Raw genomic sequence first — 14,351 nt, forward strand, 5'->3', positions numbered from 1 at the left:
GTAAAAGTCTGATGTTTGTACCACAGACACAGCTGTGCTGTAGCAACATTGATCAGGTTGGCCATTTCAAGTGGTGATCATTGAGGGTTCTACTGTAATAAGAAAAATGTATTATTAATTCCCCAATAACAGACAACATAAAATCAAGTGGAAAGTTATTAGTACACTTAATTGTCCACCCCACCAGAGAGGTGACTGCTTTCTGGGTGCACAGAAGTTCTCTTACACTGGAGTGTTCCATTTGTGCCACACTAGTGAGTGCTTCAAAGCTGATTCTGAAGAAGTCTATGAGAAAAAATAATAGTTGGCAAATCAGCTCTTACTCAAAGATCTGAGGAAAAAAAAACATTGAGTCCAGATTTTTTGCCAGTCAAAGTTTAATGCGTTCCATTTACATCTCTGACCCGTAGGCTTCATTCAACACACACACACACACCAAGAGAAGAAAAACTAAATCCAAACTCAGAACCACAATTACAAGCAGATGGGGGAATAAAAAAGAACTAAATCACATTCACAGACGGTTGCACAAGAAGAAAGTCAGACAAACTTTTCAAAGGAGACGCTACACAAAGAGCAGTACAAAAGTAGAAAACTCAAGTCTCGTGTACAAAAAAAAAGAGTCAGAACAACCAAGTACGAGTGACGTTCTTGGAGGGGGCAAGCGCATTAGACACCCCCCGGCTCTCTGAGGGAAGGTGGGACCGGCCGCAGCTCCATGGGGTACACTGCTCCCACCGAGATGAGGATAATGAGGACCAGGACGGTGATGAGGAACAAGATCAGGGTGGTCAGGTTGAAGCAGCGGGCGGTGGACGCATACCCCCGGGCGCCTTCCAGGTCCCCGAGCGCCTTCCTGTCCCTGGCCTGCAGCGGGAGACACAAACACACATCACCATCAGGAGGATGGGGACTGACCGCGCCGCCACGCATCTCCGTCCAGGAATGAGCCCAGCACAGCTGCAGCTCCATCCAGAACAGAGCAGGATGGGTCTCCAGCAAAGCAAGAGCCTTTGCGCTGTGGGAATCTGGAGCGAGCTGTCCATCTGCGCTGATGAAAGGACGCAGGGCGAGAACCCACTCAGTGGGACTCTCGGGACCATCTGAAGCCCCAAGATGCAGCAACCGTTCATGTTCTGACAAGCCTTGTGATCCGCACCACCAATATTCCAGTGACATCTCACTGACATCCCATGCAATTACTCCATATTCACCACGACAAGACTGCTTCAAGGTTATTGAATGTCTGAGTGCAATCGCATTTGATGAAGTACTGCACTTTTAGTAACGTCTGTAGTTGCTTAATCCCCCACCATGAGCCTAGAAGATCAGATAGCCTGGCTGGATTGCACCCTGGTTTCCAAAGCATGTCGAAGAGTGCATGTGCGCGGCACTAGTCTGTGGCAGGGCTCCCACAAGGCTGGGGCGAAGGCTCTTTTCAGAAAGGGCACCAAAATCCACAACCTGTCTCTTGGATATATAAAGCCACTCTTGTCAGGCTGGTAAAATTCATTATTCCTGCAATCCATCACACCCAGAGAAGAATAAACCACTGATCATTATTAAGCATTTGCTGTGGATATTGAGTGCCATTTTTTCAAGTCAATAGAAACATCTCAAACTGTCCCGGTGAACAAGGAGTTGCATTTTAGAGAGACTCCCCAAGTAGGGCCCCCAAATTCTGGGGGGGGAGACTACCCTGAGCTCGGTCTCATTGTTAGTGGTGCTCCTCTTAACCCACAGCGCTGTCGAGCACTGTAACAGGATATATTACACCCTTCCCAAGCTTAGAACAAAAGAGCCATTTACTGTATATGGCATCTTGGGCACAACAGACAGAAGCTAGTGGGCTTCCATTGGAAGCTTGACGTGTCTACATGCGATTTGTTTATTTTTTTCCTGTAGAAACATTAAATCATAGCGAGTAACATTAAATCACTTATACTATTCCTGGAGTAGAAAAAAAAATATTTCCAACACGCAAACTTTTTCTAGTGTTAGCCTGACCAGATCCCAAATCATAAAAGAAACGAAAAGATCTATCTGCGGTCCCTTCAAATGCCATTCTTTAAACCGGGTCTTTTTATATTAAAAATATTGCTTATATATACATACACACAAAAAAAGATAAGGTAGAACAAATACGGTTCACGCCACTTGAGAAACCGTTCTAAGGCCCCAAAAAGGATCACTTTTTACCTGCTTTTATTTTTAACACGTATACCGCAGTAACGGGTGCTCTGGAGGGATAGAAGCGTTCAACAGTGCACCTCGGAAATCAAGGCGCGCTGTATAAGCGAAGCGCAAACGGTAGAGAGCTCGGCTGTTCGCACTCACCTTGATCGAGTAACAGAGAGCCGCAAATCCCAGGCAGCAATAGTTCATATAGATGGTGCTGAAGAGGGACCAGATGATGTGGTCCCGAGGCGGTTTCGCAGGGGGACCCATGTTGACCACCGCGGCATTGCTCGCCAAAGTCACGACCCGCGGCTCTTTCAGACGCTCGTAGCTGTTGCCCTGCATTGGCAGAAGTTCTGGCGAATACTTCAAGTTCTCCATGCTGGCTATCGACCCTGTCCCGTGAAGACACCGCAAACCGAGCCCGGGAAGACAGAGAACAACACCAGGGGATGCAGAGTGTGTCCGGAATATAAAGGAAGGATGCTTTTATCCCCGAGCGCACACGAGACCCGTTTGATCGCCGTCCCCTGTTCTCCCCAATAGGTGACGTCATTGCCTCCGCCCCAGCAGCTGGAGTAGGGCTTCTGTGATTTGCCCCCAAATAAGGAATGGAATTCCACTGATGCTGTTGCCTCCTCACATTACCTTCGGGTACCCCCTTTTCCCGAAAACCAAATTAATGCGTCGAAAGAAAAAAAATCCTGCTCTTCTCTTCTTTTTTCCATGACGCCCTGACTTTGAAGAAAACGACCAAAATGCCGGATGTTTTCATCACGACTCACTTTTATGATTTGGTGTAATGTTGTGCAGTTATATAAAGCATGAAGAAATCCGTAACAAGCTGGATCAGTCGGAGCTCCTAAACTGTCTGTCTCCGTTTATAGCAGTGTTCGAGATTGCATTAGTAGCGACATTTTTTGTTGCTGGTATCTTGTTTAGCGTAACTCAGCTTTGGTTTCCGAAGCCTGTAGTTCAGTGCTCTTTCACATCACTGCAGAGCTACTGGGAGAGGTGTTTTATTTCGAATGCGCACAGTGCGCCTCAGCAAACAATTAGAAAGCACGCATTGTACACAAGACATTAGGATCCCACTATAAAACACGTTGGGTTTCTCCAGTGAGATATGGACATACGAACAGTACTTATTTGAAGAGCTTGATCTCTGCAGAAAGGAAGGAATGTAGTTGCCTGACATCACGAATGGGTTTTCGGGAAGCTCTCCACAGCCTCTCACTTCCTCCCCAGTGCCACTGCCCCCCTCTTGCTAACGACGTTCCCAGCACAGGAGCTCGCTCTAGAGGGGGCCGTGCCTGTGCGCTCCGCAGCCTCAGGGCCAGATCCGGGCTCCACACCCCGGCCACGGCCCCGGTGCTCTCCTGGCAGCGGGCAGCCTGCTGCTGGCCCCGTCTCTGCCCCAGGGCCACCTTGGGAACGTCGTTAGGAAGAGGGGGGCAGTGGCACTGGGGAGGAAGTAGGAGGCTGTGGAGAGTTTCCCGTAAACCCATTCGTGATGTCAGGCAACTACATTCCTTCTTTTCTCTAAAGATTAAGCTCTGCAGTGATGTGAAAACTTTTTGTTGATGTATTAAAAAAAGACATTAGGCACACAGCGTTTATGCAATGGTTTTCTGTGGACGTTTCACTATATACTTCATGGCAAAGAAACACCTAAAAACATTTTAGTTCATTGCTGTTAGCTGTTAAGAGCAGACAAAGTTTAGTGGTGAACTGATATTATGGCACCTTGGCAACGATCTGGGAAAATAATGTCTACAGATAAAACTACAATTGTTAACATTCCATCTGACATTGGTTTTCTTCAGGACTAACGTTTCTCAAATTGAGGGAAACGCATTAATTCACCAAGTCATATACATGTTCTTGTAATTGCTAATTGTGTTTCCATGTATGAGCTCATAGCGTGACTGTTACACAGCGGAAAACAAGGGACTGCGATGGACAGGTTCCGCAGACGTCTGCTCTTTATTGTACCTGAACATGTCTTGGAACTGGCAGAGAACGGCAAAAAAAAACTAAAAAAAGTGCCGTAACGCAGTAACAGAATATAAACGCAACAGCGTCGTAAACACAACAACGGCCGCTGTGTGCCGACTGGAGAGTGACTGTCTCCTGTGCTAGGGTTTTTAAACCAGTGTCAGTTCACTATTCAATTGGCTTTGCTCTGCAGGTGGAGAGGTCCGGTCACAGTGTGTCATTATTAATAACTGTGATTCCTCCGTCTCCAGACAGCCTGTTAGAAACAGTGTTAATCCACCGATTTCCGGTGATTAGAATCAGGACCGGGACGGAGATGAACACTTCCTGAACGTAATTAATTAATTTCCTTGATCACCAGCGGATATTTAAGTTTCGTGAAGACAATATACCTCACTCGTTCGTGTGTGTCGCAAATGGGGTTTTTTGTACGTTTTCTCTAGGTTTTATCTAGTTTTTCTTCGGATCTCGATTCTAGGATTATCCCTTATTCCCCATTGCTTTCCTGCACTGACCCAGTTGGCTTGACTACGGTTCGCAGACTGTCTTTCTGTACCAAGCTCGGCTTGCTCTCGGGCAGCTCGTGAAAATCCCCTATGTTGCGCCCTTGATCTTCACCGCCTTTGCCTCTCGACTCGTCACCTTTCTCCTGGGCCACCTTCACCTGGACGTGTCTGCCCGAACGCTGCTTGCCCCTCGCCTCAGCCGCCCGTCTCGGACACAGCACCGTCGCGGCTCTGCCGGTGAGCGCAGAGGCGCTGCAGTACGGCGGAGTCCAGCTCTGAGGATATCTTTCCTACACTGGCCTGTCGCAGCTCCGCTTTCAGCTCCCAAGAGACGACAGTATCCCGGCTGATCAAAGCGGTACAAAACCTGTGCGTTACTACGAGCACCATGCTGAAGGCGCTCTCCTCGCTCTGTCGTCCGGCCTCGGTTCCAGCTCTGCCTCCGTTCTCTCCCGAGGTGCCGCGCCCTGTTCAGAGGTACCGGGAGCCGCCTATCCGCCCCCCTCAGCCCTGCAAGCGGCCGTGGCTTCTCAACGCTGTGTGTCATTGTGTTCTCTATGCAGACCTGGTGTTTTCCCTCTGACCTGGCCAAAGTGGCGGATATCGCTTCTCTGCTGTCCGGAGATGCTTTGGCCTGGGCGGCCGCCCTGTGGGAGAGAGGGGGTCTCTTTCTTGACGTCGAGGAGAAGCTCCGCTTGGTGTGTGACGTCCCCGACCGCGCCTCTCGATCTCCAGCAAGGGGGTCGACCGGCGGCCAGCTACGGCCTCCGCTGCCGAGGTGGCTGGGGAGACGAGGCGCTCTTGGCCCTGTTTCGAGAGGGCGTGTCTGGCCTGCGGGGAGCTGCCCCCTGAGCGGGAGCTCGGATTGCCATGGCCGCCCGTGTCGACGATGCCTCTGCTGGAGAAGGGCAGCCGCGCTCCCCTCAAGCCCACCGTGGTGAGCAGCAGGTCGCCTGCATCTCGGGTGGCTGTTGCCCCCGAGTGGCCTCGGGTGCTTCCTGCGGGGGCAAGAGTCGCTCCCGCCGCCACCGTCCTGCGCTCCGGGGAGAGGCCTCGGCTCGGTGAGGCCGGAGGAGTCCTCACTGACTGGAGAATCCTCCTCGTCCTGCCGCCACGGTGGTCCTGGGATCCGCACAGAGGTGGTCATGAACGTGTCCGCCCCTGTAGGCATGGCCCGTCGGCACTGGTGTGAGTAAAGAACAGCCCTCTAGCGGCTCTGTAGACGCAAACGTTCATCGTTTCTTCTCCCCCGTGTGTGCTGGCCCTGGGTTTTCCATGCCTGTTCAGCTGGGTTTACCCGGAGTTTCCTAGTGGGGGGGGGGCTGCAGGGTTGTGGTCTCTGCTGCCTCTGAGGTCACTCCAGCTCTCTTGCCACCTCAGTACCCAGACATTCTTGGGGTACCGCATCTTGCCAGAGGGTCTCACAGTGGATCCCCAGGAAATCTCCCTTGTGGTAACTGACCTATACCCACCTTCCTGGAAGTAGTGCAGTGCCAGAAAACCTACAACGATACTATAATAACTTTACTTGAAGTCTGCAATAGTACCCGGGTTTTATGTGTTGCAACTCGGCTAAAACGTCTTCTTCGGGAGGGTCCTCCGCTGGACTGCACCCTCCACTGTCGGCTCCTGCTGGGCATGGGGAGCAACCGGAGCCAGGAACTTCGCCGCTCCTGAAAGCCTACGGCTGCCATCTAGTGGCGTCAATGTGAACTGCGACCTTCAAGTTTGTGGCTCGCAGTCGACTGTGGAAAACAAAGCTTTTCCGCAGCGCCCACGATCACGGTTTTCAAAAGCATTTGCAAACACAAGACCGTAATCTCGGCCTGTTGTGCATTCCGTCTTTGCTGCATTTGGTAAGGAAAGTGTGAAATCGTGCAACGTTTGTGGTTTTTGGTGTGATTGCTTGTGAGGTTGAGCTTGTCAGTCTAGTTACACACTGTGAGTTCAATTACATTTATGTGAAATACTTATGATTAACAGTTCACAATTTAAAATATTGTATTAAAATATAGGCAGACCACTTTAGAAAACCATGGAGACGAATAGACCTGCCTGTTAACTATATTATGAACTTCAGGTGGGTAGCTGCGTCAGCATGCGTAGGCTGCAAAGGAACAAGTAATAGGTTTATTCCATGCTGAAAAAAAGAAGAAAGAGAACACAACGTTTCGGCCGTGGAGCCTTCTTCAGGTGTGAGAGAGACAGGGCAGTAGGCAAAGGTAAAGTAGCAGGAGAATAAAGGTTGGGAGGGAGGAGGAGTGAGAGGCGGGAGCAGGGGACAGAAAGAGAGGCCAATCAAGAGGTGTGAAGTCAGAATGGGTGCAGAGAGGTGTGAAATGAAACTTCCAATGAATGGAGAAAATTTAAAAGAACAGTAGTCTGTCGTTAAGAGAAGGGGAATGTGTGATCCTAGCTGCAGAATAATTTTGGTTTCGGTGGTCTTTCTGATGTATGAGTTCGGAAAACCGTCTTTGAGAACGCAGACGGAGAGATTAGAGTGGTCGTGGCCGTCAGAGGTGAAATGAGAAACAATGGGCTTGGAGAGATCTTTAATCTTCACAGCCCTGACGTGTTTCTCCAATGTGGGGTGAAATGAGCTGTACAGGAGGTAGCACAGCTCACCGGTAGCTGGATTCACACCGGATTCACACAGCTACCTCCTGTACAGCTCATTTCACCCCAACCACACTAAAAACTCTCTTCCTTTTTCACAGTTCCTTAGGCTACGACGATTATGCAGCGACGACATCGACTTCGAGAACCAAGCCCTCGAAATCGAAATGTACTCCTTTTTCCATCAGCAGAGGATACCCCAGCAGTGTGATTGACAGGGCCCTTGCCCGAGCCAAAAACACCCCCCGGACCATCAACCCGATCAGGAACTCCCGCTGTAACAACCGCATTCCTTTGGTGCTTCCTTACCACCCTAATACACTTCCTATCCCCAGGACCATTAACCACAACTTTTCCATCCTACAGGATGATCCCTCCATTGGGGCCCTCTTTTCTGATCGCCCTATCATCTCATATCGCCGACCACCTAATCTGCATAACCTCCTTGTTCACAGCTCCCTTGACCGCCCTCAACAACCATCCACACCAGGCACTTTCCCTTGCAACAGAGCTCGCTGTATCACCTGCAAGTACACATCCACCACCACACTCATTCAAGGCCCCTCAGGACAATTCCGGATCACCCAGACAGCATCTTGTACCTCCAGCAACCTTATTTACTGTATCTCTTGCAGTAAATGCCCAGCCATCTACATTGGAGAAACAGGAAGGAGACTCGGAGACCGCTTCAGAGAACACGTCAGGGCTGTGAAGATTAAAGATCTCTCCAAGCCCATTGTTTCTCACTTCACCTCTGACGGCCACAACCACTCTAATCTCTCCGTCTGTGTTCTCAAAGACGGTTTTCCGAACTCATACATCAGAAAGACCACCGAAACCAAAATTATTCTGCAGCTAGGATCACACATTCCCCTTCTCTTAACGACAGACTCCTGTTCTTTTAAATTTTCTTTTAAAGTTTCATTTCACACCTCTCTGCACCCATTCTGACTTCACACCTCTTGATTGGCCTCTCTTTCTGTCCCCTGCTCCCGCCTCTCACTCCTCCTCCCTCCCAACCTTTGTTCTCCCGCTACTTTACCTTTGCCTACTACCCTGTCTCTCTCACACCTGAAGAAGGCTCCACGGCGAAATGTTGTTTTCTCTTTCTTCTTTTTTTCAGCATGGAATAAACCTATTACTTGTTCCTATATTATGAACTGGTTATTAAGTCTGTCTAAAACGTTAATACGATAGCTAGACAGCCTTTTAAATGATATTTTATTGTACGAAACTTAGAAAGGACGTTCACTTTACGTTCACATTGTGATAGATATTCAGAGTTGCTTTCTGTTTTTCAGTGTTTCCCCTCCGTTTTTCTTCATCTGTGCCAAAAGTGGGATTTTTATTCAGGTCCAAACATAATGTCTGGCCCAGTAAGGATACTTGTCTCTTGGGGGGGAGAAAGAGCTTGATGGGAAGACTGTTAAAACGAAACCATTGCTTCACAATTCAGTCTGTCGAGTTCAGAACTGCAGCGCTGTTCCAATATTCTGGAGACTTTCTGCACCCCGTCCCCAGCGTGATGTTACAACTGAGCCTCGTTAGCGTGTCAGTCTCATAATCTGAAGGTCGTGAGTTCGATCCTCACACGGGGCAAAGCTTTTTGCCAGCAGCCATGTCCCCCTACAACTCACATCTGGCAACCAAGTGAGGCTCAGCAGGTGTGAGCCTGGTCTGTACCTGGATGGAAGACTTGCTGGGAAAACTGAGATTGCTGTGCCCACTCTGAGAGCTGCTGTGGGGGGAGCATACTGGCGCACTATGGCTTCTGTCCCCTCATCCAGGTGGGGTTGGTAGAGGGGAGTCCCCATTACCCGTAAACCGCTGAGTGGAGTGTCCAGAAAAGCACTATATAAGTGAAAGCAATTATTAACTGACGTCAAAGGTCCTGTTTTGGACACACTTTGCTGTACTCTAAGAGGCTTGTAAAAACACAAGGGGTCAATTGCAATGAACTGAAAGTAGCGTACTAACGGGAGTTCAACCCGTGCTTAGTAGGCAGCTGCGGTCTAAATGTGTGATCTACCTTAAGACTAATTGCAACTAACTTTGCCGCTTTGCTTAGTCCGCAGCGCCGTACTAAACCTGTTCTCAATTGCAATGAACACAAGGTAACAGCTTCTGCCCTCTAGAGAAGACTAAAGTAGCGGACTAACTTAAACCACCTCTTCATAGGGTTTTAAGCAACTTAGTACAGTACTTGGCGTAACGCCAGATCGCATTAGAAGGCTCTTGAATGTAGTGGAAATAATATCGTCACTACGTACTGAATTTATGCATCCATCGCTTGGAGAATTGTTGCAATATTTAACTCAAATTGCTTAACATTCATACCACATTTATTAATAATGAAGTTTATTAATACGTCTGTATTAACAAAAGTGTCATTTTCTAATAAATACGTTTAATGCCAGTCATTATTACTAGCTGTGAATCCTAAGATATCATAGGGAGTGAAGACAACAGAACTAAAGCCAATGGTTATATAAATGGAGCGTGAGCTTTAATGTGTTCTTTAATATCGGAGAGTCAACTGAACAGATCTGTTAAATATTTTATTGTGATGGGGCTCCATATTTGTGGTTATCAGAGGAAATGGGTGGTACCCAAGCATACGTTTCGGCATCTTGAAAGTGATTCTGATGGTTCTCTGTGGTGTGGCTGTGCTCCAGTAATGACCGTGTTGAAACGGCCAGAGTGTGCTGCGTGCCTTGGAGACGGAAGAGGCGGCTCGTCCCAGTCAATCACAAGGTTGTGTAGGGCTGCACATGCCAACAGGACGGGGCTGGCTCTTGATGGACTGGTACGCAAACCAAATGACAGTCAAGCAAAGCGTTGTTTTACAACTCCAGAAGCTCGTTCAATGTGGCTTCTTGCGTGTTTATGACTCCAGTTATAGCTCTGCTCTTGTAATGCTGTAGGATTGTGCACAGGTGCCAGAAGATACCGTCGTAAAGGATAACCACGACTTAGCAAAGCAACACGCCAACGCGCTCTTCCCCATTTTGAAAAGAAGATGTTGCAACTGACTAAGAAAAGAACTTAATTTGAAATGTACTGACACAGGAGGAGAGAGAGAAGTTTATTTCAAGAGAAAATTAAAGTTCTGAAAAGTAAGCAAAAGGCACACCGTGCTAAAGAAATGTATTAACTTAAAAAAATAGAAATGCTTAGAAGGTCAGAGGAACAATAAACGTTTTTGTTTTTTGCTCAAGTAATTTTATAAAGCTTAATTTCCAGATATGTTAATAAAACTTAACTTTACTGGTCATTAGTTGGTGTCTTTTGTAACGATTTAGCAGTAGCGACATGTCCGCTTGTTCGTCTGGAGTGTCTTGTTACACGAAATTAAAGCCGCAATAATACTGTAGCGTTCTGTTTCAAAGGCGCAGCTGCGGTTCTCCTTTGTTTCGTGACTAATTGCAATTGAGTATCTCATTAATAACTACGTCCCCTCATCCGGTGAATTGTAGCCTAAATGCAATTGTTAAATTAAAAACTAACATTAATTTGTCAGGAAATTTAGTTTCAATATAAACAAGAAACAGACAAAGTAAAAACTATATTTTAACATGGCCTACGTATTAGCCTACTAATTAGATTAATTGAAATGTTCTGATGCACAGTCCCCTGCAGTTCGGGCTAATTAGTACAACAACGCCGAGCCCTGGGAACCGGATTAGGAACAAGTTCATCTGAACTCCAGCTTTGTTCCGCACGTTTTTTCGCTGCAGTTGAACTCGGAGCTGGAGATGATCTCCAGAAAGTACCGTACTAACTAAACCGCAATTTAGTACGCAGCTGCGTACTCACTCGTGAAGTTCGTTGCAAGTGACCCAAGAGGCTCACTGTGCATTAACAAATAGGAATGCTGTATGAGATGTGGAAAACCACAACTCTAGAGCTTGAAACGAGTCTGTACAAAATCCATTGTAACTGAGACTTGATCACAACCTTGAATCATCTACTGCACGTTCACTGGATGATGATTTTTTTTTTGGCAGACGTCTCTGTGGTGTCGTATTTTTGAACTCGTATTTAATAAAAACGGTGACCACTTTTTATTGAAATCGTGTTATCACTGCAGAAAATGTAACTGGCCAACATAATTTTATTAATAACATAGAAGTTGTGCAGCAAAATGTGCTTTTTTGTGTTTTTCTCTACAGATTATTTGCGTGAAATAATATTTTTACTGCCCCTAAACTACATTTTAAACGTTTTTTTTTACCAGTAAGCCCAAAGGGTTTTGCAAGACGTTTTAATACTGTACAGTACCAGCCAATCTGTTTTCATTTTTGTAAAGTGTTTTTTGCGTGTAGATTCTCTTCATTAGTGATAATATTGATCTTCTAGATCTGAGACAACCGTGCTCCGTATTCTTCTTTGCTTCTTTACGATTCTGATTGAACTTAACGCAACATTATAAGAAAGGTGATCTTTAAATAATTACCTATTAACATGTAATTATTAATAGGCAATTCATGTTGTTAATTATATATTTAAAACAAATTAAGTACAATACAAGAGTTAAGACAAACTTCATTAATCCAAATTGCATTAATAGATAGATTTGTAAAGTGCATACCTCATAACTCAGATTTATATTAACCAATCGTAACTAAGAAATATCCAAGTTTAAATTTCTGCAACATTTTAAAATTGTCCTATTTTATATCGCAGTGGTTTGCTGAGCCTACTTTCATTTTTCATGCTAAATTAATTCGATTTGTTAATATCACTGATACAAAAAGTATCTTTGGTTGAGTCTTAGTGACACAAACGGCATCGGTTTAGTTGATCTCACTTCATAGCTACGTCCTGTAGGTTACAACGTAGTGCACTAACGGCTCCCAGAACGGGCGTGCAGGTCTGTGGTTTGTCTTGAACTACTGTATCTTACCTCGTAGAAGAAAGGATCGCCGATCGGTTTTGTTGCGCAAGCAGTGAATGGGCAGAAGGTACCTCGAGTCACAGTATCAACGCCCAGGATCTTCCACAGGAGACATACCTGCTGTATATTAGTTCTCAGTGATCAATTGAAATTGCAATTTTCGGAATTTTCAGAACTTCTTTCAAATTGTTAAGGAACAGTAATGATGATGCGATATTCAAAAACTGTAATATGCCGTACACTGTATATACACACTCTCATAAACGTACACAAAATAATCTATGTACACCTTATTCCCAGCAACAATGAGGAAACATTAAATCCACAGCATTTTATCCAACAATTTTAATTACAAGATTACGCACATCGAGCACGGATCGTTCATCTTCTTTTTCAGATTTCTAAATATTTGAGCCCAACGTGCAGTTGAGAATCTCAGAAGAAATCGCTTCTTGCTTCTTCACGGTTGCTTTGGCAATTTTAATAGCTCTTAACAGTTCTTACAGTTACTAAGCTCAAAGTGACATACGGACAAAAGCCTTGCTTGCGGGACTAACAGCAGGATGATAACAAAATCACAAGCATTTACGCACAGAAATCAAGGGTGTTTCACAAAAGCATAGTTCGTTTTTTTTGCTATAACCTTAGCTTTTGAAATAAAAAATTAACATACTAAATGCCCTTTTTAAAAAGCATTCAAGACAGAAGCAAAACTACTTTGCGGTCTTTCAAAAGGTCCAGTTATGTTCTCTTCACAGATGAAATGACATGGCCGATTGCTGCCGCGTATATGCCTAGAAATATCACGATTGTGAGAAGCGACAGCACGTTGGAGACGATGTTGAAAGTTCGCGCACGATTCCCGAAGATTCTGGCGAGCTCCAGGTTCCTCACAAGTTTCTGGTCTCTCGCCTGTTATCAAAAACAAACGTGGTGATACAAAAATAAGTTAACTTAATAGTTTTTACATCCCCGGAAAAATCTAAATGTAGAAATCAAGCGCGACCCAGTGTAAGTGGAGCAATTCATTATTTTTTATTTTGACCGTTTACATCGTTGTTATTTATTTTTCTGTCGCTACTGCAGCTAAACTATTCACCTGTTTCCAGATTGTACTCGGTACTGCGCAGTAGCCTTTCAATGGTTTAACTTTACCAACAGAGTTACTGGTTATACATATTATACTGTTCAAACTGACAAAGATTATCAGTTGATGTGATGCAGTATAGGAATTTTAACACATACAACACCTGCAACAGAACAGCCAAAAGATTTAAGGCAAGAAAAGATAATCACATTTTCAATTGCACCTGTAGTGTATAATGGAGTAGGTTGTCCGCAGAACAGCAGCTCTGATGTGTATTAAAGAAACTTTAGCATGAAATCCGCTCTAAGAGAAAGGCACGAAAAACGGAGCCCTACTCACCCTTACGGAATTCAGTAACGCCACCAGTCCCAGGCAGCAGCAGTTGAGCATGGAGAAGCTGCAGATTGACCACACGATGTGATCGCGGATGAGGTTCGGGTTATCTCCCACCTCGACCACGACGGTCTGGGGGAACTGAGCTGTGCCCTCGACCTTGGAGGTGGCGACCGTGGACGTCATGGAGGCTGAGGAGTGTCCGGGGCTCTAGCGGCGTGAGGAGTGTGAGGTGGGTCCCAGCTCTGTCGCCCTGTTTTATATCTCTCTCTGATAGCGGGGGGCGGGCTCAGGCCGATTGCACCACAGCCATCGGCAAGACCTCTCGAAGCCCATGAACAGAAAAACAAATACCAGACCCGAGAAGACCTGAACTGGTAAAAGTATATTCAGAAAATATATTTTACTACAGACAACAATCTCCAAGCATGAGATGCCTTTGTGAATGTTCTGGTTTTCTGATGGTATGCTGTAGGTTTGGTTATCCTGTTGGCTTAATGGGCAGCCTCCTGGCCCCAGGATGAGAGGTCTCGAACCCCAGTCAGGGAGGAGAGAACCATGGGACAGCTGCAAGGTGGAGGGATGCTTCAGACAAATGCGAAGGGAGATGTTTGATATACACTGTACTGGATCTAATTTCTGGAATGGTGGCAATTAGGACCAGCTGTGTAAGACTGACTTCAATCAATCAAAGTTTATTTACCAATAAATGTCATGGTTATCCTTCCTGAACTTG

The 14,351-nt window shown here is 46.1% G+C and overlaps 2 protein-coding genes across 2 annotated transcripts; both read right to left on the reverse strand.

Moving 5' to 3' along the window:
- Window positions 1-358: 358 nt before the first annotated feature.
- On the reverse strand, window positions 359-3,128 carry LOC148819352 (interferon-induced transmembrane protein 1-like). Its single transcript, XM_088934996.1, has 2 exons — window positions 2,338-3,128; window positions 359-867 (listed from the first exon to the last, which is right to left on the reverse strand). Exons 1-2 carry the CDS (start codon window positions 2,557-2,559, stop codon window positions 670-672), a joined length of 420 nt encoding a protein of 139 aa, XP_088791122.1. The 5' UTR covers window positions 2,560-3,128; the 3' UTR covers window positions 359-669.
- A 9,397-nt stretch (window positions 3,129-12,525) lies between these two features.
- LOC148819353 (dispanin subfamily A member 2b-like) lies at window positions 12,526-13,847 on the reverse strand. Its single transcript, XM_088934997.1, has 2 exons — window positions 13,622-13,847; window positions 12,526-13,107 (listed from the first exon to the last, which is right to left on the reverse strand). Exons 1-2 carry the CDS (start codon window positions 13,799-13,801, stop codon window positions 12,937-12,939), a joined length of 351 nt encoding a protein of 116 aa, XP_088791123.1. The 5' UTR covers window positions 13,802-13,847; the 3' UTR covers window positions 12,526-12,936.
- Between the last annotated feature and the right edge of the window lie 504 nt (window positions 13,848-14,351).

Source organism: Atractosteus spatula, chromosome 16, assembly GCF_055471065.1.
Source record: "Atractosteus spatula isolate fAtrSpa1 chromosome 16, fAtrSpa1.hap1, whole genome shotgun sequence".
In the NCBI taxonomy this organism is placed as follows: domain Eukaryota; kingdom Metazoa; phylum Chordata; class Actinopteri; order Semionotiformes; family Lepisosteidae; genus Atractosteus; species Atractosteus spatula.

What these genes read in the sequence shown, in the direction of transcription:
- LOC148819352 (XM_088934996.1), bottom strand. Translation starts at nt 2,559, where the DNA reads ATGGAGAACTTGAAGTATTCGCCAGAACTTCTGCCAATGCAGGGCAAC. An exon ending in CTCTCTGTTACTCGATCAAG is followed by an intron (nt 868 to 2,337) that starts GTGAGTGCGAAC and finishes CTCCCGCTGCAG; the next exon opens with GCCAGGGACAGGAAGGCGCT.
- LOC148819353 (XM_088934997.1), bottom strand. Translation starts at nt 13,801, where the DNA reads ATGACGTCCACGGTCGCCACCTCCAAGGTCGAGGGCACAGCTCAGTTC. An exon ending in CGTTACTGAATTCCGTAAGG is followed by an intron (nt 13,108 to 13,621) that starts GTGAGTAGGGCT and finishes TTTTGATAACAG; the next exon opens with GCGAGAGACCAGAAACTTGT.